The sequence below is a fragment of the Bufo gargarizans genome, chromosome 6, assembly GCF_014858855.1.
Source record: "Bufo gargarizans isolate SCDJY-AF-19 chromosome 6, ASM1485885v1, whole genome shotgun sequence".
Taxonomy (NCBI): domain Eukaryota; kingdom Metazoa; phylum Chordata; class Amphibia; order Anura; family Bufonidae; genus Bufo; species Bufo gargarizans.
In genome coordinates, this window is record NC_058085.1 from 287,340,936 (window position 1) to 287,368,317 (window position 27,382).

General features: G+C 46.2%; 1 protein-coding gene across 1 annotated transcript; it reads left to right on the forward strand.

The window, feature by feature from the left end:
• The first annotated feature begins 2,466 nt into the window (after positions 1–2,466).
• Positions 2,467–27,313, forward strand: ARFGAP1 (ADP ribosylation factor GTPase activating protein 1). The gene is made up of 13 exons (XM_044300251.1): positions 2,467–2,601; positions 5,030–5,093; positions 5,320–5,429; positions 5,858–6,029; positions 9,989–10,089; positions 10,173–10,259; positions 11,085–11,196; positions 11,309–11,365; positions 13,553–13,585; positions 16,351–16,407; positions 19,565–19,624; positions 23,746–23,822; positions 25,220–27,313. The coding sequence occupies exons 2-13, from the start codon at positions 5,034–5,036 to the stop codon at positions 25,566–25,568; spliced, it is 1,275 nt and encodes a 424-aa protein (XP_044156186.1). The 5' UTR covers positions 2,467–2,601; positions 5,030–5,033; the 3' UTR covers positions 25,569–27,313.
• Positions 27,314–27,382: the final 69 nt, after the last annotated feature.

Here is a 27,382-nt window from a genome sequence, read left to right on the forward strand (position 1 = left end):
GTATTGCCACGTGACACGTGAGCAATAAAATACTTAGGGCCGCTTCACACGAGCGGATGCCGTGCGTGGCATCCGCTCCGTGAAAGAGTGCCAAGACCCGCTGCAGACTGCAGAGGCACGGAGCGGTAACATGACTGTTAATGCTCCGTGCCTCTCTGTGACCTCTTTACTACGAAATCACAGTGACAACTGTGATTTCGTAGTAAAGAGATCACAGAGAGGCACGGAGCATTAACAGTCATGTTACCGCTCCGTGCCTCTGCAGTCTGCAGCGGGTCTTGGCACTCTTTCACGGAGCGGATGCCACGCACGGCATCCGCTCGTGTGAAGCGGCCCTTACTGTTTTCACCAAGTGTCTGCGTGGAGAGTACTGAGCTGTGCCTGGTAAACAACGAAGGGGACAAGCGCTCGCCTGCAGTGCCGCGCCCCATCCACCATGGCAAGAGACAGACCTGACAGACATGGCGGTATATTTGGACTTTGTGTTTGGGCGGCATATGCCAATATTATTTAGGCTCAGTATTTGGACTGTGCATGGTGGTATTATTTAGGGCAGTATACTTACCGTCCGTGCGGCTCCCGGGGCGCTCCAGAATGACGTCAGAGCGTCCCATGCGCATGGATGACGTGCCATGTGATCACGTCATCCATGAGCGTGGGGCGCCCTGACGTCACTCTGGAGCGCCCCGGGAGCCGCACGGACTGTAAGTATACTGCTCCCCACTACACTTTACCATGGCTGCCAGGACTTTAGCGTCCCGGCAGCCATGGTAACCATTCAGAAAAAGCTAAACGTCGGATCCGGCAATGCGTCGAAACGACGTTTAGCTTAAGGACGGATCCGGATTAATGCCTTTCAATGGGCATTAATTCCGGATCCGGCCTTGCGGCAAGTGTTCAGGATTTTTGGCCGGAGCAAAAAGCGCAGCATGCTGCGGTATTTTCTCCGGCCAAAAAACGTTCCAGTCCGGAACTGAAGACATCCTGATGCATCCTGAACGTGTGCAAGGGCCCTTAGGCTCAGTATCTGGATTGTGTATGGTGGTATGATTTAGGCCTCATGCACGCGACCGTAGTTATGGTCCGCATCCGACCTGCAGTTTTTGAGGCTCGGATGCGGACCCATTCACTTCAAGGGGGCCGCAAAAGATGCGAACAGAACTCTGTGTGCTGTCCACATCCGTTGCTCCGTTCCGTGGCCCCGCAAAAAAATATAGCATGTCCTATTCTTGTCCGTTTTGCGGAAGGCACACGGATGGCTTCCGTTTTTTGCGGATCCGCGGACCGCAAAAAACTGCATGGTCGTGTGCATGAGGCCTTAGGCTCAGTGTTTGGACCGTGTATGGTGGTATTATTTAGGGTCCATTACACCCGGCCGGCACCCCCATAGAACTGCCTATTCTTGTCCGCAAGAATAGGACATGACTATTTTTTTCCGGAGCCGCAGACCCGAAGATCGGGGGCGCGCTCCATAAATGCGGACAGCACACTGTGTGCTGTCCGCATCCATTCCTGCCCCATAGAGAATGAATAGGTCCGCACCCGTTCCGCAATTTGCGGAACGGATGCGGACCCATTCTACGGACGTGTGAATGGACCCTTAGAGCTCATTCACACAAACGTATTTTCTTTCCTTGTCTGTTCCGGGTTTTTTTGCAGACTGTATGCGGAACCATTCATTTCAATGGGTCCGCAAAAAAACTGAAGTTACTCCGTGTGCATTTCGTTTCCATATGTCCGTGTTTCCGTTCCCCAAAAAAATAGAACATGTCCTATTATTGTCTGCATAATGGACAAGAATAGTACTGTTCATTTAGGGGCCAGCTGTTCCGTTCTGCAAAATACGGAATGCACAGGATGTCATCCATATTTTTTGTGGATCCGTTTTTTGCAGACTGCAAAACACATACGGTCGTGTGCATGAGCCCTTAGGCTCAGTATTTGGACCGTGCATGGTGGTATTATTTAGGCTCAGTATTTGGACCGTGCATGGTGGTATTATTTGGGCTCAGTATTTGGACCGTGTATGGTGGTATTATCTGGGCAGTGTAATTGGGCTGTCTACAGAGGTATTAGTTGGACTGTATTTTACGGTGTATTGCAGCATTGTTTGGACTGTGAATTGCTGTGTTTCGGCTCTGTATGGTGGTATATGGAGGCATTGTTTGGGCTTTGTATTAGGGCTCTGCATGGTAGAAGTATTAGGCCCTAGGTGTTCAGGCTGATTTTGCTGGTGTTATTTGGGGGTCTGTATTTGAGCTGTTTATACTGGTACTAGTTGGGCTGTTACTATGGCAGTATTATTTGGGCTGTGACCCTCATTGCTGCCCCATGTTGGCACTCGATGCTCTGTATAGTTGTGCCCATGTACCCTCATTTCTCCCAATATCTCTTCTCATTTCCTGCCGCCATGATTACCTCCTTCCTACCATATTCCACATTGCGGAGCAGCACACAGGGGGTTAACCCGCGGCCGTCCCACAATCCTCTGCGAAGCTGCAACGTAGCCGGAAGATGGCGGCCGTATAGTGAATCCCGTCCACCGGCGGCCGCACAGTGACAGAGGCAGCGCTCCTCCGTGATCCGGGCCGGATATAGCAGGTACACCCGAGAGCTGCCAGCCAGCCAGCCAGCCAGCCCTCACCCTATTCAGTCTACCTGCCACGTCCACCGTCAGCAGTAGCCCCCGCCTATCGCGATATCTGACAGGGATGTCGTGACATGGTGTGGAGCTGGGGACGTGGCGAGGAGTCTCCTGTCCTTCATTCATGATTATTACAGTACTTTGCACTGAGGTGTGTTGGTGGCCATGTAAGGGGGTCTCTAGTGACAGAGACCCCCAGCTGTAAGTATTGGTTCAGCCAGGAGGACTCTAATATGTGGGGGCTGTTGCCTAGCCACAGGTATTCCAGCAATTGGGTGACCAATCTCAGCCTTTGTCCTCCTGTGACCCCAGGATGAGGACCACCCATAGGACTGCCAGGGGTCCCACCACAGTCTTGGCTGGGTTCTTTATATTTTCAGTATGGCTGCTTGCTGCCCCCACTAACTGTACAGCTCTGTACCGCCCGCGGTCCATTCATCGTCCAGATGCTCCAGATAATCTCATTGATGACAGCGCCAGGCAGCATTGTTATTGTTTTGTGCATTGTTAATAAAGTTTATTGATTGTATGATTTTTTTTTTTTTAAATGGTCGACTTTCTACTTAATCTTTCAATGCCGCACCATTTCAAGTTCTCTGCTTGCTGTCAGTGAATGGTCACATTCTTAGAAGCTGCAAACCTGTACAGACCTAATACCTTTTATGACTGAGGGTTTATTACACTGGGTTCGATTCTAGACAATCCTATAGGACAGTGATGGTGAACCTTTTATAGACCGAGTGCCCAAAATGTACCAAAAACCCACATTTATCGCAAAGTGTCAACACAGCAATTTAACCTGAATACCAGTATAGTATCTTCCATGTACTTTATCATTTATCTATAATATCCTGCCTACATTCAAAGCGCTGCCTGTGCTGTTCATAGTGTGCCCTGCGCTGATGAATGTCAGGGAGAGTCTAAGGCAGATTGGTTCACCATAGACTTTTTCCAGGGTGCGGGTCCCCACAGAGAGGGCTCTGAGTGCCGCCTCTGGCATCTGTGCCATAGGTTCGCCACCACTGCTATAGGAGATTAAAGGGATTGTCCAGTGGGTTTATATTGATGACCTGCCCTCAGGCTAGGTCATCACTATCAAATCGGCGGGGGTCTGACTCCCAGCACCCTGTGTGAAGAGGAGGAGGAGGCGGCAGCGCTCATACGAGCACTGCTTTCTCTCCAAGATTGCCTGTGCATCATCTCGTTTGCAGCGGCGGAGCAGTGTAATTACAAGTGCCTGTCCCATTCAAGTGAATGGAACCCCGAGGATAGGTCCTCTGTATAAACCCAATGCAATACCCCTTTAATACGACAGCAGCACAACTCTGCCTCCCATCCAGACTGTTTGAAATCAGACGATTGTATTGACTGGATCCAATTGTAAGAAACCCTCAGATGTACCCGGCTATCTGACTATAAATAAGATTGGTTGTGTTCACTGACAGCAACCAGAGATCTTCAGTGAGGAATTTGAGCACACAGTAGATTTGCATTTCATACTCCTTACAGAGTATGGTTAATAAAGGGGTTGTCCTCATTGTAATAAGGGTCCCCTGATGGGAGGCTGAGCACAGAGGGTCCTGCGCCCCCAGTGATCGGCTGTCGTTTGAGGGTTCCCTGCAGCGCCACCTCAGGGGAAATGAAAATGTACACAGTTCTCATTGAAATTAAAGGGTTGTCACTAGAGATGAGCGAACCTCTGTTTTAAGTTCGGCGTCTAAAGTTCGGGTTTGGATTAGCGGAGAATCCCGATCTGGAACCGGATATGGATTCCGACTTCCGTTGTGGTCCGTGGTAGCGGAATCAATAATGGCCGATTATTGATTCCGCTACCACGGACCACAACGGAAGTCGGAATCCATATCCGGTTCCAGATCGGGATTCTCCGCTAATCCAAACCCGAACTTTAGACGCCGAACTTAAAACAGAAGTTCGCTCATCTCTAGTTGTCACATCACCGACACTTATCCCCTATCCACAGGATGTCCACTATCCTTGGGGGTCCCCTCCGATCACAAGAACGGGGGTCCTCCAGGAGGTGGTCAGACATCCAGCTCCTGGACTGCTGCTTCTACTCGGCTATCTCGAGTCCTGTGAAAGTGAATGGAACAGCAGCACATATACGTGACCCCCCACTCCAAACGGTGAAACACAGGACCCCCCGTTCTCATGGTCGGACCCCAGCTGGTCTTACACTTATCCCCTGTCCTGTAGGTTTGTAATGGGACAACCCCATTTAATGGTGCTCTGTGTAGCTGCCCTCCACTCTGGATCAGTTCATAGAGGGGAAGGGGTCCCTGTTGAGGACCCTCATGTATTAGCTGGATAACTTATTTACATAGGACTGACTACGTAAGACAGTAACAATGATGCTTTCTGTTGTAGAGTCATGGCAAGTCCTCGGACAAGGAAGGTGCTGAAGGAGGTCAGAGCGGAGGATGAAAACAATGTGAGTCCTCACGGTATCTGCATGTCACATAGCCTCGGGGATCTGATCCTTCAGAGCGATCAGCTGATGTCCCGGGGGGCTTCTGGTGCCTACACCTCTATGATATTACACAGTGGGAGATCCTTAGGGCACAATCCTTATACTGGGGGGGGGTCTCGTCTATGGTGACCATATACAAGGCGGGGAGCATAGTGTATGTTCATATTGGATTTCTTTCCTCTTGCAGACTTGCTTTGAATGTGGAGCCTTTAACCCTCAGTGGGTCAGCGTCACTTATGGCATCTGGGTGTGTCTGGAGTGCTCAGGAAAGCATCGGGGGCTCGGAGTCCACCTCAGGTAGTATCCCTAGCATTCCCCTATAAATGATATCCCTGCATAACCTGGACCACTGTCCCTATAAGGGCCTGTTCAAGTCATGGGAGGGGGGGGGGGGGGTGTATTGGGATAGGCTAGAAAACCTCCCTGCTTAACACCAGATGTTACACTACGGTCACATCAGCATTTTCAAATCCAGCAGATTTCACTGCTGTTCTGGCAGATTTCCGGTACTGCCAGATCCCTATTGACTACAATAAGATCCGAAAGGAATCCGGCCACTTTCCAGCATAATGCTGGCTTTTGGCTGGACGAAAAAAGTTGTGATTGAGGGACCTTTTGTTCAGCTGAAAAGTGGCCATTGGATCCCATTGTAGACAAGGGGTGTCCTCTGCTGGATTTTGAAACACTGATGTGAACGTGGCCTAACTGAGCCCTCTGTTCTGCAGCTTTGTGCGCTCAGTCACGATGGACAAGTGGAAGGACGTGGAGCTGGAGAAGATGAAGGTCGGGGGTAACGGCAAGTTCCGCCAGTTCTTGGAGTTCCAGGAAGACCATGACCCCTGCTGGAGTCTGCAGGAGAAGTACAACAGCAAAGCAGCGGCTCTTTACCGGGACAAGGTGAGGGCTTGAGTGTCCGTCCACTTGTCATGGTTGTTCTGATATATGTGAGGTCATTCTCCCCACTGTCAGTGATAAGAATATTAATATATATATATATATATATATAATGCAATCTGTAGTGCTCCCTATATAGTAAGAAGGTAAAATATAAATAAAATAGGGGGGCACTCAGATATCTGTTCCTACAAGGACCACCAAAACGTACATAGAATTGAAAATATGAGCGGCCCCAATCTTCTGGTCCGCAGTTCCAGAAAAAAAAAAAAATAGAACATGTCCTATTCTTGTCCGCAATGCTATGGGGGTGCCGGCCGGGTGTATTGCAGATCCGCAATACACTACGGACGTGTGAATAGACCCTTAATTGGAAATAACTGTTCGTTACTAACACGCAATACAGTGAGACTCACTAACATATGCAGAAGCGGTGGACTATTCATCTGTTGGACCAACAATGAGTTTATACCAACCAACACAATACTCACTTTTTCTGCTTGAAATAAAAGTGCTATTCTTCGATTATTTGCACATCGGTGGATTATATATTTGTTGGACTACTAAAGTCAGTACTAACTAATGAATGGAACTTTTTTCCCCTTTCTACTTGTAATTCAAGGAACTACTAATCCAGACCGGATAGATCCTCTGTAGCCCATACCTCTTCATGTTTGGACACCACCGTATCTATAATCGCCTAGTTTAATTGCATTTTATGCCATCCATTTTTGGTGGAACTAGTTTTTAGCCACTATTCCTATATTGCTCCCTATATAGTACCATCCATCAAATATCCCCTGTACAGAGCCTGCTATACTGCTCCATATATAGTACCACCCACAGATAATCCCACCGTACATTGCCTGCTATACTGCTCCATATATAGTACCACCCACAGATAATCCCCCCTGTACATTGCCTGCTATACTGCGCCATATATAGTAACAGCCACAGAAAAATCCCCAATATAGTGCCTTCTATACTGTGGCATATATAGTACCATCCACAGATAATCCCCCGTACATTGCCTGCTATACTGCGCCATATATAGTACCATCCACAGATAATCCCCAATACAGAGCCTGCTATACTGTGGCATATATAGTACCATCCACAGATAATCCCCCGTACATTGCCTGCTATACTGCGCCATATATAGTACCATCCACAGATAATCCCCAATACAGCGCCTGCTATACTGTGGCATATATAGTACCATCCACAGATAATCCCCCCGTACATTGCCTGCTATACTGCGCCATATATAGTACCATCCACAGATAATCCCCAATACAGAGCCTGCTATACTGTGGCATATATAGTACCATCCACAGATAATCCCCAATACAGCGCCTGCTATGCTGTGGCATATATAGTACCATCCACAGATAATCCCCCGTACAGTGCCTGCTATACTGCGCCATATATAGTACCATTCACAGATAATCCCCCATAAGCATGCTGCACCAAGAAGGGGTTGTTGGAATTGACTGAAGCCTTATTATACGTGAATGTAATGATGATATTATATATAATTATTAGGCCTGTAGATCCTGCACACTCATAGGTTTCTAGGTTTCTGAAGCTGCTGTCCCAGCTTGTCCTATAAATGATCGGTTGATGATAAATTTGGCGACTGGGCAGGCCAAGAAGGTGGTACAATCTGGTGGAGACATTCTGGGAAACTCTTACTGTGTGAGGGCTGGCATTATGCTGTTGAATAATGCCAGTTTGAAGCTCTGCCGTAAGAGGCAACACATGGCCGCAGGATGTCCTGCACATGTCGCTGAGCTGTTAGTGCCCCTTGTATCTCTACCAGGGGTGACCGACTGTCATATGTGATGGCTCCCCACATCATCACACCTACAGTTGGGGCAGTGTTGCCATGAAGCCTCCATACTCACTCCTGACCATTGTGGGATCCCAAACAGAACCTGGATTTACAGCTAAAGACAATACAGTATCAGTCTGAAGCAGACTAGGTTTCTCATTTATGACACCAGTACAAGAGAAGGGGATGGTGGCTGTGAATGGCAGGACATTTAATGGGCTCCATGATGCCAAATTTCCTTCTGCTAAGGGCCTGGAAATGGTTTGGGCAGAGACAGCGGTGTGCAATGAGGGTGCCACGTGTCTGTATGGTGGTCAATTAAACGTTGGCAGCCACTCATGCTAGTCAGCAGAATAAACCATCCTCTCTGCAGGTGGTCTATCTGGGCCGTCCAGAGCCTGTTCGCAATGAGTGTGTGCCCATTTGTAACCACTGCTCCCAACACCTAGTCAGAATGGCCCAGATAGTGAGCTGTTTCTCGAAATCTCCATCCTGCATCTCTCAGTCCAGTGAGGTGCCCCCTCTCAAAATTTGTCAGCTGAGCAAAATGTCTGAGTGTGTCGCAGCGGCATGTCTAGCAGTCAGCAGTCTTTCCCCAAGAGGTACACAACCCAAAAGAAACCTCTGAGAGCCTTTTTAGTAGGGCAGTACTTTAAGCCCCCTTGTGGCAGACCATCCTGTAATCATTGACGTATCTGCCTGAGACATAGCTGCATGCTGAATTTTGCAGCAATCTGACATTTCCATCTGGGAGCATTATTTTTTATTTTATTTTTGTCAATGAGTGTAGTACCATCTGTTGATATCCCTATACACTGCACATAGTATCATCCCCTGTATAGTGCCAGCTATAGTGCTTCCTTAATAGTACTGTTCATTAATGACCTCCATAGTGCCAACTAGGGGGACCGTAAGAAATCCTTCCAAACTGCCAGCCACAGTACTCCCTATATAAGAGCAAATGCCTCTCGTAATGTAAACCAGTGTATCTCTGTATAGTGCCTACCACAGTGTCCCCTATACGGTACTTTACCACATTGTGCCTCCTGTATACCACACATTCTCCACTTTCCCTGAGTTCTGAAACTCTGGGACCAATCCCTGCTGCTGGGGGAGATTCTTGGTACTGTGCCCGCTTGTGTGGCAGGAGAAGGCAATGATTATAAATGACATGTGACATCTCTTATAAGACCCCATGTGTCTCGGTCTCTTTGTTTGCTGTGACACGATTGCCGTGCACGCTGGTTGCCTGGGGCAACGTGTAGTTTATGCAGCATGTGTGTACACGTCTTTTAAGGTTTGTTTCCCTTCCCTGTCTGGTGCTTGTGGGGTTAACTACCTGGCTGGGTGCTTATATTGCCTGTATCTGGTAGCCTGGAGTTTGAGTTGTCGTCCAGCCTCTGTTGGTGCTGGAGCTATGCTCCTGTCCTGGGTATTCCATCTGCCCAGTTATTGAGGGCTACCTAGTGAGACACCAATGCCGACCCAGTTGCTGCTCACTGTCTTCCCTTACATTTGCTGCTTGACTTGTGAGACTCCTGTTTATCCGCGTTCTGGAGGAACAGGTCGTCTCTAGCTCCTAACCTTTTATTCAGGGATCATCAGGGCGTCTCGTGGTCCAAGGTTCCTATGTATGAGCCCACCTACCATCTGGGTCTGCTCATACGGTTAGGAGTCAGGGCCAGGATTAGAGCGGTTTAGGAGATGACCACCTCCCTTTTCCTGGTGTCTAGGCCTAGCTGCTTCCCCGATTATCCACATTATACGGTGGGGAGTTTTCCCCCACTTCCCATCGAGACCCCATCTCCAGTACAGGATTGAGTTTTGGGCTCCTCGTGCAACGTAATGTAGCTTGAAATACATGCTGACCTTGTATCTGCCATTACTACCTATTGGGGTAGGACATTCCATAGTTTGGCCACCGTCAAGGTAGTTATTCACATCAGATAGCTGTCGATTGGGCACTCATTCATCTGACTACTGTCCCTCCTAACCCTCCATACACTCAGCTCGGCCCAGCGTGCATGTTGTCTTGATGGGCACAGAGGAGTAAGCCGCCGCCAGACCCCTCCCTTGTGTATGCAGTTAGAGGTTTATACGACGTTTCTATCTGATCATCTTTCGGCAGATTGCCACATTGGCTGAAGGTCGGGAATGGTCTGAGGAGACCTCACCTGCCAAGAACTGGACACCTCCCCAGCCTAAGATGATGGGCGGCACATCTCACCGGTAAGGAGCAGCCTGAACTCGCTCATGTCTTTGTGGATTATGTCTGATATTTGGTTCCCATAACTTTTGTTCTCCATTCATAGCTTAAACACCAGCGGCCACACCGGAGCCTCCTCTGGGGACAAAGCTTTTGATGACTGGCTGAACGACGACGTCAATTCCTATCAGGGGTAAGTTCTGTGTGGACACTGCCTGAGTTCTCACTCTTTTTGGGGGTTTCATCTCCAGGAGATCCAAAAGATTGCAGCTCTACATGTTTTCTTTGAAATATTGATGTTGCCAGGCACATTTTTCTGTTCAGCCTGATCTTCCTGGCTCATGCTTCACGCAGAGACAAGTGTGCTTGAGGAATATGGCACAGATGTATATGCGGTTCTGGGTCTGTAAAAAGCTGGGTGATGACTTAATTGGATCCACTAGACTGAAACATACCCTAAAATATTGTTATGTTTAAAGCAGGGATGCTCAACTTGTGGCCCTCCAGCGGTTGCAACACTACAACTTCCAGCATGCTCAGACAGCCTACAACAGGACATGTTTGGAGCTGTAGTTTTACAACAGCTGGAGAGCCGCGGGGTTGGGCATCACTGTGTAAGTGTTATTACCATCACATTTTCCTCGGATATATCACTTTACGATTAGTTTGACCTTGGGTATCCCCACTAATCCTGAGAGTGAAGGAGCCTCAAAGATGGTGTAGCACTATGTCCTCTTTTTTTTTTTTTTTTTTCTCTCTCCTCCCCTTGTGCTTAGCGGGGCTCGCCAACAGCGTTTAGTCAGGTGGGCAGTAGCGCCAGTGTTCAGCTCAACACTAGTACTGCAGCTCTTTCATTATTGGGATAATTGGAGGTCCCAAGTGTCAGACCCTTACATAACCATTGGTATGTCTTCACTTTATAAGACAGGAATATCCCTTTCAATAGGAAAATGACCTGAAATTGGAACCTGCAAATCTGGAGTCGCCATGTGCCTGCTAATTACCTCTTGCCTTTCAGTGGTGGGGGTGCTGGAAACCAGGAGAACAGATATGTCGGCTTTGGCAACACTGTCAATCCTCCGAAGAAAGAAGATGATTTTCTGAACAACGCAATGACCTCACTGTACTCGGTATGTCCTGTCAGGAAAATAAGTTGACAGCAGAATTATTTCCCTCTGTTGCTTTTCTGCTCCATTGTCCTGCAGCGAATATATATATTTACTTTCTTGTTTTTCCTCATAGGGCTGGAGCAGCTTCACTGTTGGAGCCAGTAAATTTGCCTCTGCTGCAAAGGAAAGTGTGAGTAAATTAGTATTTATGCACTTCTGCCATCTAGTGTGCAAACATGGTACTGCGCATATCTCGCTTATAAGAAACAATTCAAGGCCCGTATGGGACAGAAATGATAAGCTGCAGGGGTCCGGCAGTCACTGATAGCTGGACCCCTGCTGTATCTGCCGGCGCATTAACCCCTGCACTGCCGCTGTCATCTCTGAACGTGGCACGTGAGGTATCCTGCGGTGTGTCCATTGGGTCCCCACGCTGCTGTGACGGGGACCCGATAGCAGGGAAGGCAGCCCGATGCCTTCCTTAGGCATCATGGCTGCCTTCCGTGATAGCCTTTGAAATTCAGCCCCCTGGATCTCACAGGCAGGATGCTGTAATACACTTACAGCCAATGCATCACAATACAGAAGTATTGTGATGCATTGTAAAGAGAATCAAACCCCTAAAAGTTGAAGTCCCAGAGTGGGACAAAAATTAAGTGGGGAAAAAAAGTTTAAAAAAAAAAATTCAAGTAAAAAAAAAATCGTCATTTTCACAAAATAAAGTTAAAAAGAAAAGTAGACACATTAGGTATCGACCGGCTCTTTAAAAATATCACATGATCCATCCGGTCTGGGAAAAAAATCTATAAAAACTGTGTCAAAAAAGCCATTTTCTGGTCACCTTGCCTCCCAAAAAGTTGAATACCAAGTGATCAAAAAGGTTTATGTACCCAAAAATGGTACCGTTTAAACCGTCATCTCATCCTGCAAAAAATGAACCCCTACCTAATATAATCACTTAAAAAAGAAAAGAAAATAGGGCTCTCAGATAATGGCAACACAAAAACAAGATTTTATTCTGTTCAAAAATGATTTCACTGTATAAAACTTAACAAAAACAAAAATGATAGACATATCACTTTATAACTGAATTGTTGCTTTAAAAAATTGGTTTTGGACATTTTGTTGAAAATTTTAAAAATGGCTTCTAAGCCCTCTAACGTCCTGAAAAAAAAAAGTGACATTTACAAAGCTATGCCAATGTAAAGCAGACATATGGGGAACGTTGATTTGATAAGAATTTCATGAGGTATTACTATCTGTCTAAAAGTAGAGAAATTTAAATTTATAACATTTTTGGTAAATTTTGGATTACGGTATTTTATAAATAAAGGTAAAATATATCGACTTAAATTTACCACTGTCATGAAGTACAATGTGTGACGAGAAAACAGTCTCTGCATGGCTTGGATAAGTAAAAGCGTTCCACAGTTATTGCCACATAAATTGCCACGTTATATTTGAAAAAATCGGCCTGGGATTTAAGGTGAAAAGTTGCCCGGTACTGAAAGGGTTAAAGGGGTTATCCAATGTCTAAAACAGCCCCCTCACACGGCCCCTCATATACTTATCCCGTTCCTGGTCCCCGCACAGCTGCTGCTGCTTCTCCCTGTACATGGATGAAAACAATCGGTGTTGGGGGTGGCGGGAGGGGATAGGCAATGACAAGCGGGGATGAGCCTCCCTAACATCTCCCACAATGCTAAGGAGGCTCGTCCCCCCTCCCCGACATAGTATATTCCCTGTGAGGGGCCTGGCACATGGAGGGGGGCTGTTTATGACATTTGATAAGCCCTTTAATTCAGCCAGTCATGAAATACTAGTTTAAGTGTTAGGGCTGCTGTCACATGTGTCAAAGAGATCCGTGCGGCCGTTCTCTGGATCTGGCATAGCTGGATAGTGCAGCATTCTGCCTGGTCCTCATTAACTATAATGGGATGCAGCTGGGATCCGGCCTCTTCCCGTCATATTAGTTAAGATTTGGCCAGCAAAAAAGTTGCTGGAACACAACAGCCGAATCATGGCGTTTAAGCCGGCGGCTGGATCACCGCAGCATCCCATTATAGTCAACTGGGGACCAGTGGGCATGCGGCACTATCCAGCTATGGCGGAGCCAGAGAACTCCAGCAGGCTGTGACATTCTAAAAGGTGACATTTTTCTGTGCACCTTCAGACATTCACTCACCTTCTAGATGTAATGCCTGGTGGTTGCATCATTTGGTGGAAAAGGGGCCCCCCTTTGTCCTAATAGGGGTGTTTGTGAGACCACCCTTATCAGATGATGTGGTAAACCCCTTTAATGTCTTTTGATATAGTATTCATTATTTTATTTTATTTTTTCCTTTTTTTTTTTTTTTTTTTTTTTTTTTTTTTTCAGGCTTCCAAGCTGGGATCCCAAGCTACACAGAAGGTTAGTACTTACAGGGTTAAAATATGCAGTGGATTTACATAGGGCCACAGATTAATAATTGGTGCTACCTGAGGGCAGGCATATCCACGTACATGATGTACCAGTGGTCTGGTCTCTTCCGAGAATCTGACTTCTGTATGGAGACTTTGCCGTGAGGGGTTTTGTAGGGTGTATACAGAATATTGGCGGTATATACCACTGTCTAGTAGTATGAGATTAGAATAACATGGCTGCCTTCCAGAAACACCTCCACTCCTGTCTGCTGTCACAGCTGAGTCTCATTCAAATGATTGGAACATCGCTGTAATACCTAACCTAGCCCGTGGGTAAGAGTGGCGCTGTTTTGGGACGTGTTTTTCTAATCTCATCTCTTAAAGAGTACTTTTTTTTTTTTTTTTTTTTTTTCTTCCTGTAACTTGCCTTTCTGAAAATGTCCCTAACTCTTTATCCTGCATAAAATACTTTCCTGCGTTCTGTTTGTTCTCACTTATATGATGCGGATGGCTCTTTATGCTAATAAGAGGGAAGAGATAAGATATGGAAGAAGGGTTTGTTTTAGTAGGGAAATGTTCGCATTTTTGCTATTCTTACTTATTTTCAGGTTCTTTTTATACAGTGACACATGGAAACCATCAACAAGTTGCGATTGAGGCATCTGAAGTCCTCATATGTTTTTAATTTTATTGATTTGCAGGAAAAATAGTGTCTTGGTGTGAAGGGTGATCAGAGGGGGTCCGACACTCGTGCCGATCACCTGTATGAGGAGACAGCAAGCGCACTATGCACGTGCCACCTCCCTTCCTGCTGCCATGTCTAGGTCTATGGCAATTCAGCAGCAATCAGGAAGAGAGATGGCACGTGCACGCTGCGTGTGCCGTCTCTTCATAATCGGAGGGGTTGCCGGGTATCGGTCCCGCTCTGATCTGATATTGGTGACCTATCCTGAGTATAGGTGATCAATATAAAAGCCCAGAGAACCCCTTTAAAGGGGCCGCCTCACAAGAAACACATTGATCACCTATTCACAGGATAGGTGATTAAATTTAGGATTGCTGGCGTCTGGCCAATGGGACTCCCTCTGATCACGAAAATGGGGGTCCCCAAGTTCCCAGTGTGCTTGGAATGGTGGTGCACATGTGCGAACACTACACCTTCCACTTCTGTGGGACTGCCCATTTGTCTGTCCCTAGCAGTGAATGGAGCGGTGGTCACGCATGCCTAGCACTGCGCTATTCACACAGCGAGTCATACATTTATCACCTGTCCTGTTATTTGTGGGCTCACCCCTATAATAAGCGTGGCTGTGGGGGCAATTTAGACTAAGCTGAAACAGTCAGGCCCACCGTCCATTCATAGCAGGACATTGTTAGGCACTGAAACCTCTGAGTAGAGAAACATACTAAAGGATCCATCAGTGTCAACTTGCTGATTGTTTCCAGATATCACTGTGAACGTTGCTATTATACGGAGCTCCCATTTAACCTACTTGAAGATTCCACTTCTTATATTTTCTTATAGCTTTTAATGAGGGTAGCTGGGACAGTGCCCTATAAAATGCACCCACTAAATGGTAGCCCCCCACCTGAAGTGCCGCTCAGGTGTTGAGAAGTCAGGCCCTCCTTCCCTGGCTGGTCTCAGGGGGATGTGACATTTTTTAGCTTTGCTGAGGACTCGCATAAGGGGACGCTTTTCTAGCCCCCACTTTGAGCGACTGTTTTGTGGGTGCAGCATTATTAGGGTACCAGTAAGATGCCAGATTTAACAAATGAGAAGCTTAGGGGGTCTCTGTATGATTACTAAAGTTAGTCTCTTCTCTCCCTCCCCTGCCATCACTGCCCATGTGCAGTTTTGGGGAGGGAACAAGCATCCACCGGACTCGGTAATCCAGGCATCATATGTTATGTGTGCATGGTCTGTGTGTGGCAGTCCGGTGCCGTGTGTCTGTATGTTCTGTCTATGTCCAGCCAGGTCCTTAGGCCTCTTATTCCTTCATTCGCTCCCTTCTTTCCATAGCTCAGGCCTGGTTCTGACAGCAAGTATTGTAATCTCTGAGGTCATTTTTTTTAGTCTCTCCCCTGTCTCCTCCAAACCCTGCTAAACCCTTTCTCCTCGTGTTACATTTCAGTCTGCCTGTGCCTTCTTCTGCTGGTCATGTCCATGGAGCCAGCCGGTCATTGTGCCTAATGACATGTGGAGTGTCATCAATCACATCCCTTCTCATCCGGAGCTGCGTTCAGAATTCTGCTGGCTTACTCTGTCTGCACAGATTATGCTCGGGCATGTTGCCATGTAGGAGACGTAGTCAGTGCCACCAATACAGGAACCTGATGAATGTAAATCACAAGTTCAAAAATGCACAGGATTGTTGGAGGTTGTTAATCAGGTAACTCATTGGGATAGTGAGGATACCCATTTGATTATTGATGGATTTCCAGCAGAATCCATAGTGCAGCTTTGGATGTGATTGGAGTACACGTCATGTAACTGCAGATGGTTAGATTACTTGAACATTATATGGAGATGAAACCTTTCAAAACTCCACAGCCTTGTGTTGGTCCCCCTGGCTCCTAGATGTGACCCCCTTCTTTAATTCTCCCTGGCCTCTGACTGGCTGTGTCTGTTCTCACCCCCCTCTGCATGTCTTGACTCCATGGGTCCAGTTTGCATGTCTTGTCCTTCACACACATGGTCTGTGCACGTCGTCCATGCCATGGGAGCCTCGCCCTCCGCCCTGACGTCTGTCCTCTTCTTTCTCTCCTGGATAGGCCTCTGAGCTAGGCCAGACCATTAATGAATCTGTTGTCAAACCAGCCCAGGAGAAGGTAACTTCCTGTTGTCTTAATTATGTGCTAAGATGATGGCTGCAGGTTGTTGGGCTCAGCGTGGTGACTTACTCATGTAAAGCGACGTCGCAATGTCTCAAGTGCCGTCCACTGCTGCTTTGTAACCCAGTCTTCCTTTCAGATCTTTCTCTTCTTCCAGTTTTTGGGTAGTCTGCTGGAATTTCTCGATCTGTGAAAGCATTAATTTTGGCACGCCTTCTGATCACGCCTCCTATATTCCTTTCATACCTGCTTAAAGAGTATGTCCACCAGATGCTCACAATGGCATACTCTAATAGAGACTATAGCTCTGGACCAGGACAGAATAAGTAATATGTGTTCCCAGTGACTTCACCAACAGAATAGCGAGTGCAGCTCTGGAGTATAATACAGTATGGAACTCGGGATAAGTACAGGATAAGTAATGTACATACACAGTGACTCCACCAGCAGAATAGCCAGTGCAGCTATAGAGTATAATACAGGATGGAACTCAGGATACGTAATGACTCCACCAGTAGAATAATGAGTGGAGCGCTGGAGTGTAATATAGAATATAACTCCGGATTAGTCCAGGATAAGTAATGTATGTAGAAAGTGACCCCAAAAGCAAAATAGTGAGTGCAGCTCTGGTGTATAATATAGGATGTAACTCAGGACTAGTAAAGAATAAGTAATGCATGTACAAAGTGACTCCACCAGCAGAATAGTGAGTGCAGCTCTGGAGTATAATACAGGATGGAACTTAGGATCAGTACAGGATATGTAATGTATTTACACAGTGACTCCACCAGCAGAATAGTGAGTGCAGCTCTGGAGTATAATACAGGATGGAACTCAGGATCAGTACAGGATATGTAATGTATTTACACAGTGACTCCACCAGCAGAATAGTGAGTGCAGCTCTGGAGCATAAGGACTTATTCACACAGTCAGTGTTTGGTCAGGATTTTCATTAGTGATTGTCGGCCAAAAACTGACCAACACTGATGTGTGAATAAAGACTAATACAGGATGTAACTCCGCATCAGCAGAAGAAGAGCAAGGTTTAGTATAAGTGACTACTTTTTATATACATTACTGAGTAAAATGCTATTTCAAGGTGGGCATACTCTTTAATTTGGCACTTCCTGCATGCTGCACTGCTGTCACACCAAAGCTTTCCTTTTAAGCATCATCTTATAGTTTGCCTGCACTTAATGTTGGATGATTTTGCTAATACCTAGAGTATACAAGTTATATACAGTGGCGGAAATAATTATTTGACCCCTCACTGATTTTGTAAGTTTGTCCAATGACAAAGAAATGAAAAGTCTCAGAACAGTATCATTTCAATGGTAGGTTTATTGTAACAGTGGCAGATAGCACATCAAAAGGAAAATCGAAAAAATAACTCTAAATAAAAGATAGCAACTGATTTGCATTTCATTGAGTGAAATAAGTATTTGAACCCCTACCAACCATTAAGAGTTCTGGCTCCCACAGAGTGGTTAGACACTTCTACTCAATTAGTCACCCTCATTAAGGACACCTGTCTTAACTAGTCACCTGTATAAAAGACACCTGTCCACAGAATCAATCAATCAAGCAGACTCCAAACTCTCCAACACGGGAAAGACCAAAGAGCTGTCCAAGGATGTCAGAGACAAAATTGTAGACCTGCACAAGGCTGGAATGGGCTACAAAACCATTAGCAAGAAGCTGGGAGAGAAGGTGACAACTGTTGGTGCGATTGTTCGAAAATGGAAGGAGCACAAAATGACCATCAATCGACCTCGCTCTGGGGCTCCACGCAAGATCTCACCTCGTGGGGTGTCAATGGTTCTGAGAAAGGTGAAAAAGCATCCTAGAACTACACGGGAGGAGTTAGTTAATGACCTCAAATTAGCAGGGACCACAGTCACCAAGAAAACCATTGGAAACACATTACACCGCAATGGATTAAAATCCTGCAGGGCTCGCAAGGTCCCCCTGCTCAGGAAGGCACATGTGCAGGCCCGTCTGAAGTTTGCCAATGAACACCTGAATGATTCAGAGAGTGACTGGGAGAAGGTGCTGTGGTCTGATGAGACCAAAATAGAGCTCTTTGGCATTAACTCAACTCGCTGTGTTTGGAGGAAGAAAAATGCTGCCTATGACCCCCAAAACACCGTCCCCACCGTCAAGCATGGGGGTGGAAACATTTTGCTTTGGGGGTGTTTTTCTGCTAAGGGCACAGGACAACTTATTCGCATAAACGGGAAAATGGACGGAGCCATGTATCGTGAAATCCTGAGCGACAACCTCCTTCCCTCTGCCAGGAAACTGAAAATGGGTCGTGGATGGGTGTTCCAGCACGACAATGACCCAAAACATACAGCAAAGGCAACAAAGGAGTGGCTCAAGAAGAAGCACATTAAGGTCATGGAGTGGCCTAGTCAGTCTCCGGACCTTAATCCAATCGAAAACCTATGGAGGGAGCTCAAGCTCAGAGTTGCACAGAGACAGCCTCGAAACCTTAGGGATTTAGAGATGATCTGCAAAGAGGAGTGGACCAACATTCCTCCTAAAATGTGCGCAAACTTGGTCATCAATTACAAGAAACGTTTGACCTCTGTGCTTTTTCCACCAAGTATTAAGTCTTTTTTTGTTAGAGGGTTCAAATACTTATTTCACTCAATGAAATGCAAATCAGTTGCTATCTTTTATTTAAAGTTATTTTTTCGATTTTCCTTTTGATGTGCTATCTGCCACTGTTACAATAAACCTACCATTGAAATGATACTGTTCTGAGACTTTTCATTTCTTTGTCATTGGACAAACTTACAAAATCAGTGAGGGGTCAAATAATTATTTCCTCCACTGTATATATTCTCTATCCAGAGCTGCGATGCACTATTCCTACATCTGTCATTGTAGCCTGAATCTGGAAAAGTGCTCCTTGCAGCTTGAATCTGGAGGAAAGCTACAAATGTTTTAAAGCAACTTATGGTATGACTGGAGTATAAGATATGTCACGAATCAAGAAAGTATTTGCAAAGTCACTCTACCTGGGCACAAGATGATATTTAAAAGTGGAGCGGCGCTTTAAATGGTGCTGTTCTCCATCATCTGTCATTGTCATCCTCACCTCTCCTTTAGCTCATGTTCCTTGTCCTCCCCTTCTCCAACCTGACAGGTAAAAGATGGAAAAATCTTGGAAGATGTCTCCAGTTCAGTGTCTAGTCTAGCATCCAAGGTAGGAGGTATTGCACTGGCACAGAACAGGCATCTCCAGCCCAAAAGTGCATTCTCGGTAATCCCCTTCCCCCTACGCTCTATGCACATGTGTTGAGGCAGGCAGGGGGCTTCATGTCTTTTGCTGGGTTTTAGGGTCCATTCACACGTCCGCAAAAGGGTGCGGACCCATTCATTCTCTATGGGCCCGGGCCGAACTTCCGGTCCGCAGCGCCGCAAAAGATAGAACATGTCCTATTCTTGTCCACAGCTGCAGACAAGGATAGGCATTTCTATAGCGGGTGCCGGGCCGGGTGTGTTGCGGGTCCGCAACACCACGGACGTGTAAATGGACCCTAAATGTTTTATTTTTTACTTTTCCTGGCGAAATAGGGACCTGAAGTTGAGGTGTCTATCACACTTTGGAATCCGACCACCCTTAGACCGCTGTGTATGGGAGTACGGATTCCCCTGGAGTCACGTTCTGTACACTGCTCCTGTCTGTACCAGCACTGCTGTGCTAATGCCTGGCATAGATGGGTCTGGAAGTGTATTTAGACCAAATAGCTAACATGTATCTTAGTCTGTGACCATAACCTATGAAGGGGTTTGACCTGTCACTTCTGCAGACTCCCTGGTGAAATCCTTAGCGGGCACAGGCAGAGCAGCGACGTGCTGTGTGAGCTATTGCCCTGCACCCGCTCCGCCCTGCTTATAGCCTGCATACCGCACCAGTACAGGCTATCGGCAGCAGCTCACCTAGCACACTGCTCATCTGCTTGTGTCTGCACTGATGAGGCCTAAAGTACTATGGATTTCACTAGGGAGCCGGCAGAGGTGACTGCTCAAACACCTCTAGACTTCCGGTCACTGACTAAAATACACATAAGGCTACTTTCACAGTCGCATTTTGTGCGGATACGTCAGATAATATAACCGTCTGCATCCGTTCACAACAGACCCGTTTGTATTATATTTAACATAGTCAAGACCCATTTCCGTCTTGAACACCATTGAAAGTCAATGGAGGACGGATCCGTTTTCTATTGTGCCAGATTGTGTCATAGAAAACTGATCTGTCCCCATTGACTTGCATTGTGTGCCAGGACGGATCCGTTTGGCTCAGTTTCATCAGACACACCAAAACACTGCAAGCAGCGTTTTGGTGTCCGTCTCCAGAGCGGAATGGAGGCGGAACGGAGGCAAACTGATGCATTCTGAGCATATCCTTATTCATTCAGAATGCATTAGGGCAGGCATGGCCAACCTGTGGCTCTCCAGCTGTTGTAAAACTACAACTCCCACCATGCCCTGCTGTAGGCTGCTAGCTGTATTCAGTCTGGGCATGCTGGGAGTTGTAGTTTTGCAACAGCTGGAGAGCCTCAGGTTGGCCATCCCTGCATTAGGGCATGCGTTTTGGACCGCTTGTGAGAGCCCTGAACGGATCTCACAAACGGAAACCAAGACGCCAGTGTGAAAGTAGCCTTAGCTGTATGGTCTAAATCAGAGGAGCGCAACCTTTTGGTTGGGGGCCACATTGTGAGCCTGAACCAACTAAAATACTATATTTATGGAATATTGAACATACAGTATATATCATAAATGTCTAGTTACACTTCTAGTACTCCCATATAAAGTTACATGTGAGCAGCCACAAGACATAGACATACAGGTCTGTTACCAGAAGGTTGGGGGCCGCACAGAATGGTATCGAGGGCCGCAGGTTGTGCACCCCGGTCTAAATATACTGCCAGCCCCATGTATGCCAGCCAGGCTTTAGCAGAGCAGCGCTGGTACAGGAAGGGGCAGTAATGCTGTGGCCTGTACAGCTCTCAATGCAGCTCCAAGTGTCTCCGTACTCCCATACACAGCAGTGCACGGGTGTCTGTTTCGCTAGAAAATTTGGAAAAATCTGATTACAGTCCACAATTCTGTTCCATCACATTTGGAGTAGGTTTTAATACAATATGCATGAAGGTTTTGGTACACTTTAAATTACTACCTGCCAACTGTATGGAACAAAATCCTCTTAAAAGCTTATGCACCCCTTTAAATCCCCCGGGGCTCATTATACCTTACAATGCCTTTTGAATGCAGAGATGCCTGCTGTGCCTTATTGTTCATGTCCAAATCCTTCTCTAATCTGTGTTTGTCCTTTATCGTCCATGCTGCCCTTCTGTGGATGTGACGCTGGTGAGTACACACTGGTATTGGTAATATGCCCAGCCCCTGCCAGGCCACCAGCAGAATGCTGTCTACATGTACAGTAGCTGCTCTTGTGTCTGTGAAGGAGGAGGCACAGTTACACTTATATATAATTATAGAATATTCCACAAACGGCAGCAGTCTTGTCCATGGCTGTGTCTGGTATCACAATCAATTTTAATTTGAAGCTTATTGCTGCAGCTCATATATGACCAGGGAGCCGGCGCATGTGCAGTGGACAAATGGAAGCCGATGCCAGTAGTCCGCATGAGCGCAGACTACAGTGTCCACTGCGCCTGCGCGAGACTACGGCGCAGAGATAACATGACGTCAGGATAGTGCAGTGAATATAAAGTAGTAGGCGGTGCTGGGCTCCGGATCGATGGGCGGTGCTGGGCTCCAGGAGATCGCGGGACAACCTCTTGGGCTCCTGACAGAGGTGATATCTATCTTATTCATATGTCAATTTTTTTTTAATAAGAATATAAGGCACACAGGTCATAAACCGAGGGATGATTGGAAACACTGCATTAAGACTAATGGGCACATATAAATATCTCCATATCGTTAATCCTGGTGACAGAATCCCTTTAAAGGGGTTTTGTCACTTCAAGTGGTATTTATCATGTAGAGAAAGTTAATACAAGGCACTTACTAATGTATTGTAATTGTCCATATTGCTTCCTTTGCTGGCTGGATTCATTTTTCCATCACATTATACAGTGTTAGTTTCCATGGTTACAACCACCCTATAATCCATCAGTGGCGGTCATGTTTGCACACTCTAGAAAAAAATGTTGGTGGCTGGGACCATGGAAGAGCACTTAGGTTGGCTTTTTTTATATATATATATATATATATATATATATATTTATTATTATTATTATTATTATTATTATTATTATTATTTTTTTTTTTTTTTACTAGTATGCAAGCAAAGCCACACTGATGGTTTGCAGGATGGTCGTAACCATGGAAACAAACAGTGTATAATGTGATGGAAAAATGAATCCAGCCAACAAAGGAGGCAATATGGACAATCACAATACATTAATAAGTGTCTTGTATTAACTTCCTCTACATAATAAATGCTATTTGCTGAAGTGAGACAACCCCTTTTAAGGACTTTTGTTATGAAAATGATTACTCCTTTAAAGAGATTGGCTCATCTTAGACATTGATAGCGTATCGCTAAAATATGACAGTAGTGTCAGATAGGAGCGGGTCCCATTCAAAATGAAGAAGAGTACACCATGCTCTCCATTCATCACTATGTTTCAAAAACATTTTGGAAGTCCCATGGTGGGGAGTGGATAGGGCCCCACGCAAACACTGCTACCACTCCATTTACTGCTATAGGACTGCCGGAAATCGCCGAGCTGGCTCTATTTTCAGAGCTTCCATAGCGGTGAATGGTGAGTGGCTGCACATGCGCGGCTGCTCGCTGTTCACGTCTGGGACCCGCTAGGCTATGCCATCAATGTCTGAAATGAAGGGGTTGTCTCCTCTCAGACATTGGTGGTGTATCGTTAGGATAGGCTACCAATGTTACATAGGTGTAGGTTCTACTTCCGGAACCCCCAAAGTGAATGACAGAATTTACGCAGACACCGTCCATTCATTTCTATGGGAGTTTCAAAAATAGCTGAGTGCTGGCTCGGCTGTTTCTGGCACAATCCATTTATTTCTATGGGACGTCTGAAAATAGCCATGTGCACTCACTCAGCTAGAGTGGGGGGGGGGGGGGGATTCTAGAGATAGGTGTGGGTTCCACCTCCACTATCTGACATTGGTGGCCTATTGGTGGAACCGGTTATCCAGAGCTGAGAAGTACGTTGTAATAGGGTCCTGCATTACCCGGATGCATACTCCAGGGGACTCTCGGCCACATCACCAGCAGTATGTTTAAGTGAGCACTTATACTGAAGTATTTTGCAGGTTCAGGGTGTTGGTTCCAAAAGCTGGAGAGACGTCACCACCTTTTTTTCGGCTAAGAGTGAGGACAGCACCGAAAAGTAAGTGATGTCCCAATAGTGGTTGATGCATAGTGTATGCAGATGAAGCCTATGGATTATATACTGTACACATTTCTACAGCTAGTACTTCAAGCACAGAGCTGAAAATTTTAGTTAACAAACTATGGGTGCTGTCACATAAATCTGGTGATCCACAAGCCATGCAGAATGTCAGAAACTGGATGCATTGCGCCAGGCTCAGATGGGGCGCTTACAACTGCTGGATCTCAAAAACCCTGTAGTCCAGACTTTTTGATCTGGCGGTTACGTCAGAGGACAGGAGAGAGATTTATGCTGATACAATTGTAACAACCCCTCAGTTGTGAGAAGAGTTTGTACAGGTTTTCTGGTTCTGTAAAGTTTAATGTTAGTGCTTACAGCAAGCAGAGATCTTGGAAATGATGATGATTGAAACACAACTATGTTGGGCCTGTTTCACACTTGTTTTGGTTTCCGGTTTTTAGATCCGGCTTGATGTTAACCTATTTGGATGCTTCCATCCCATTAGGATGCGGTTGGGTTACATCGAAACAGAACAAACCAGATCCGGCACTTAAAATCATTCTAAGGCTACTTTCACACCTGCGTTAGGTGCGGATCCATTTGGTATCTGCACAGACGGATCCGCACCTATAATGCATTATAAAAAAAAAAAAGTCTTAAGTCAAAACGAATCCGTCCTGACTTACATTGAAAGTCAATGGGGACGGATCCGTTTTCAACTGCACCATATTGTGTCAGTGAAAACTGATCCGCCCCATTGACTTACAATGTAAGTCAGATCGGATCCGTTTGGCTCCGCATCGCCAGGCGGACACCAAATCATTTTGGTGTCCACATCCAGAGCGGAATGGAGGCGAAACAGAGGCAAACTGATGCATTCTGAGCGGATCCTTATCCATTCAGAAAGCATAGGGGCTGAACTGATCCGTTTTGAATTCCGTTTGTGAGATCCGTTTCAGGGATCTCACAAACGGAATTCAAAACGCCAGTGTTAAAGTAGCCAATAGGTAGTGGATCTGTTTTGACTTGTATTGATTTTTCTGCCGGTTCCAGTTTGTTCCCTTTCGCAGACCGGAGATAAAACCGTAGCTTGCAGGGGTTTGTCTGGTCAAAAAAAACGTAACGGAATGCATCCTGACCAGCTTTGTCCCTATTGACAATGAATAGGGAGAAAACAGAACTGTTTTGGCCTGGTTTTAAGATCCTTTGCCAGATCTCAAAACCTAAATGCCTCAACACAAGTGTGAAACAGGCCTTAGAAAGTTGGATCTTACCCCCAGAGCTGTGGCTGCAGGCGGGGTGCTGCATGCCTGCATAGACCAAGTTTGACGACCTTAATAACGGAAGGTAATGTACTTTATCTTATGATATTCATGGTTATTCTCTTCTCGCAGCTCCTATTCAGAAGAGGGCTACCAGCAGGGCGGCGGTGGTGGCGATGGCTATCAGAATGCTGCCCAAGGAAAATCCTTTTGGGAGACATTTGGCAGCTCGGAAGATATAAAGAAGCCAACAAAATCTCCCAGCGGGGACAGCTGGACCTTCCCTGAAAACGGCACCGAACGGAAGAGCTCTGACAGCTGGGAGGTTTGGGGGTCCGGAACCACCTCTAACAACAAGAACAGCAACAGTGACAGCTGGGAGAACTGGGACAGCCATTGGGAAAGTGAAGGAAAGAGCAAGAAGGGTGGCAAGAGTGCGGCACCCGCTACAGATGAGGGGTGGGACAACTCCAACTGGTAGAGTAATGCAGGAGGGGTATCAGATGGGTTATATAGAGCAGAGGGGAACCCAATTTCCAATTATTTCATCATAAGTTGTGGATGGGACATGATGGCTTCTGCTGTCATTCTGAACTAGCGTAATACATAATCAGTGTTCACCATCATCTCCTGATAATTGGAAATCTGGGGCTCACTGGGTCTCTTCAGCATTGGTGCCCCCCAAGTGGTCCTTCCAGGAAGCAAGTCATCTGTGGTTTGTGCACATTATATTCTGCCTCCCAGTCGAACATCACCCCCTTCCCCCTCTGCTGACCTTCCTCTCGATCCCCTGCCTTAGTATTTAAATTGCTGGACAGTGCCCTCACGTGTGCCCCGTTTCCTCTCTGACCATATGTAGCCCCCTCGATGTGTGATAACGCGCAGGGAACATTGTGGCTGCGCTCTGTGCATCCAGTGGACATTGTGCTTTCTCCTAAGTAGCTTGGAGGACGTCAGTCCCAATTGCAGAAAGATGTGACATTTTACATCCCTGTGCCCCGTTCCCCTCGTATACCTCATAACAGCCTTTAATCCATTGTGCTGCTGTATTCTCTCGTATCCTGCTGTGTACACTGAGATATGGCGCTGGCCATTTGAAGTGCCACCCATCAGGGCCCAGCTATAGCCAGTGACTCCAGCTTAATTGCATTGTCTGCTGGAGTCAGAAGTAGTCTGAATTTCGCTTACATCAGAGGCTCAGGCTACTTCCTTCTCCTTACACCATGCTTTACATTGCAGTTTTGCTTCTTCTGATTGGTTGCTGTGTATAACTACACGCATACCAGTGCATGGAGAGTTCATTTATATTGCAGAAAGTGAGTGAAAAAAAGGGGTCATTACAGAGCTGAAGGTGCAAAACATGAACATCTTGCCCCTTGGTTGTATCCTCAGATCTCCACTAGCAGTGGTGGGAGCTAGTTTTCAGTAGTGCCCCCTTCTGGTACTTATCTGTATAGGAAGAACTAGACTTTATCATTATACATAGGTATTAGATTTATGAATGCAATTCAGCTAGGATTTGGTGAAGTTTCACTTACTATTACCCCCCCCCCCCCCCAGCTTAGAACAGAGATTGCCAGTTTTCTTTGCCAGTGCATGTCCATGGTCAGCTTTGGTGGGTTTGCACGGTGTATTGTGGTCCACAGCAGCAGGAGAGAACTTTTAGTCATTTTGCTGTTTTATTCTATGTCGGGAATCCCGTCTTCTTAAAAATTTATCAATGGCTCTACAAATAGATATTTTAATAAAATTGTGTGTAATAAAGTATTAAATAAACCTGTGGGTACCCTGGGGCTGCCCAACTGGATCTTGACTACAACTCCCAACATGCTCTGGTAGCCAAAAAAAAGACTTTGCTGTAGAATGGCACTCTGTAACCTTTTGGCTTTCCAGCGGCTGCGCAGTTACAACTTCCCAGCTTGCGGTGATGGGTTGCAGGAGTTGTAGTTTCATAGCCGCTGCAGAGCGCCATCTACTGGTCCACACAACATTCCATTACTTTATGTGCTCATGAGCCAGCAGGCATTTTACCTTTTCATATCTCACTTGTTGCATTGCTATTAAACTTTATGGAAATGTTCCATCCCTCGTCTAACGGGAGAGGACTGTCGCTGTGCAATATGTCGTTTGTCTCTCAGTGAGGGGTTCAAATGTCATATATATATTTATTATCGAATGGAATCACTCAATCATTCACGAATAAAATGTGACTGGCCTACCCCTGAACATTATGCTTTTTTATTTATTTATTTTTTATTTTTTGGGGGGTGTTAGATTTTAAGGGTTGGCCCATCT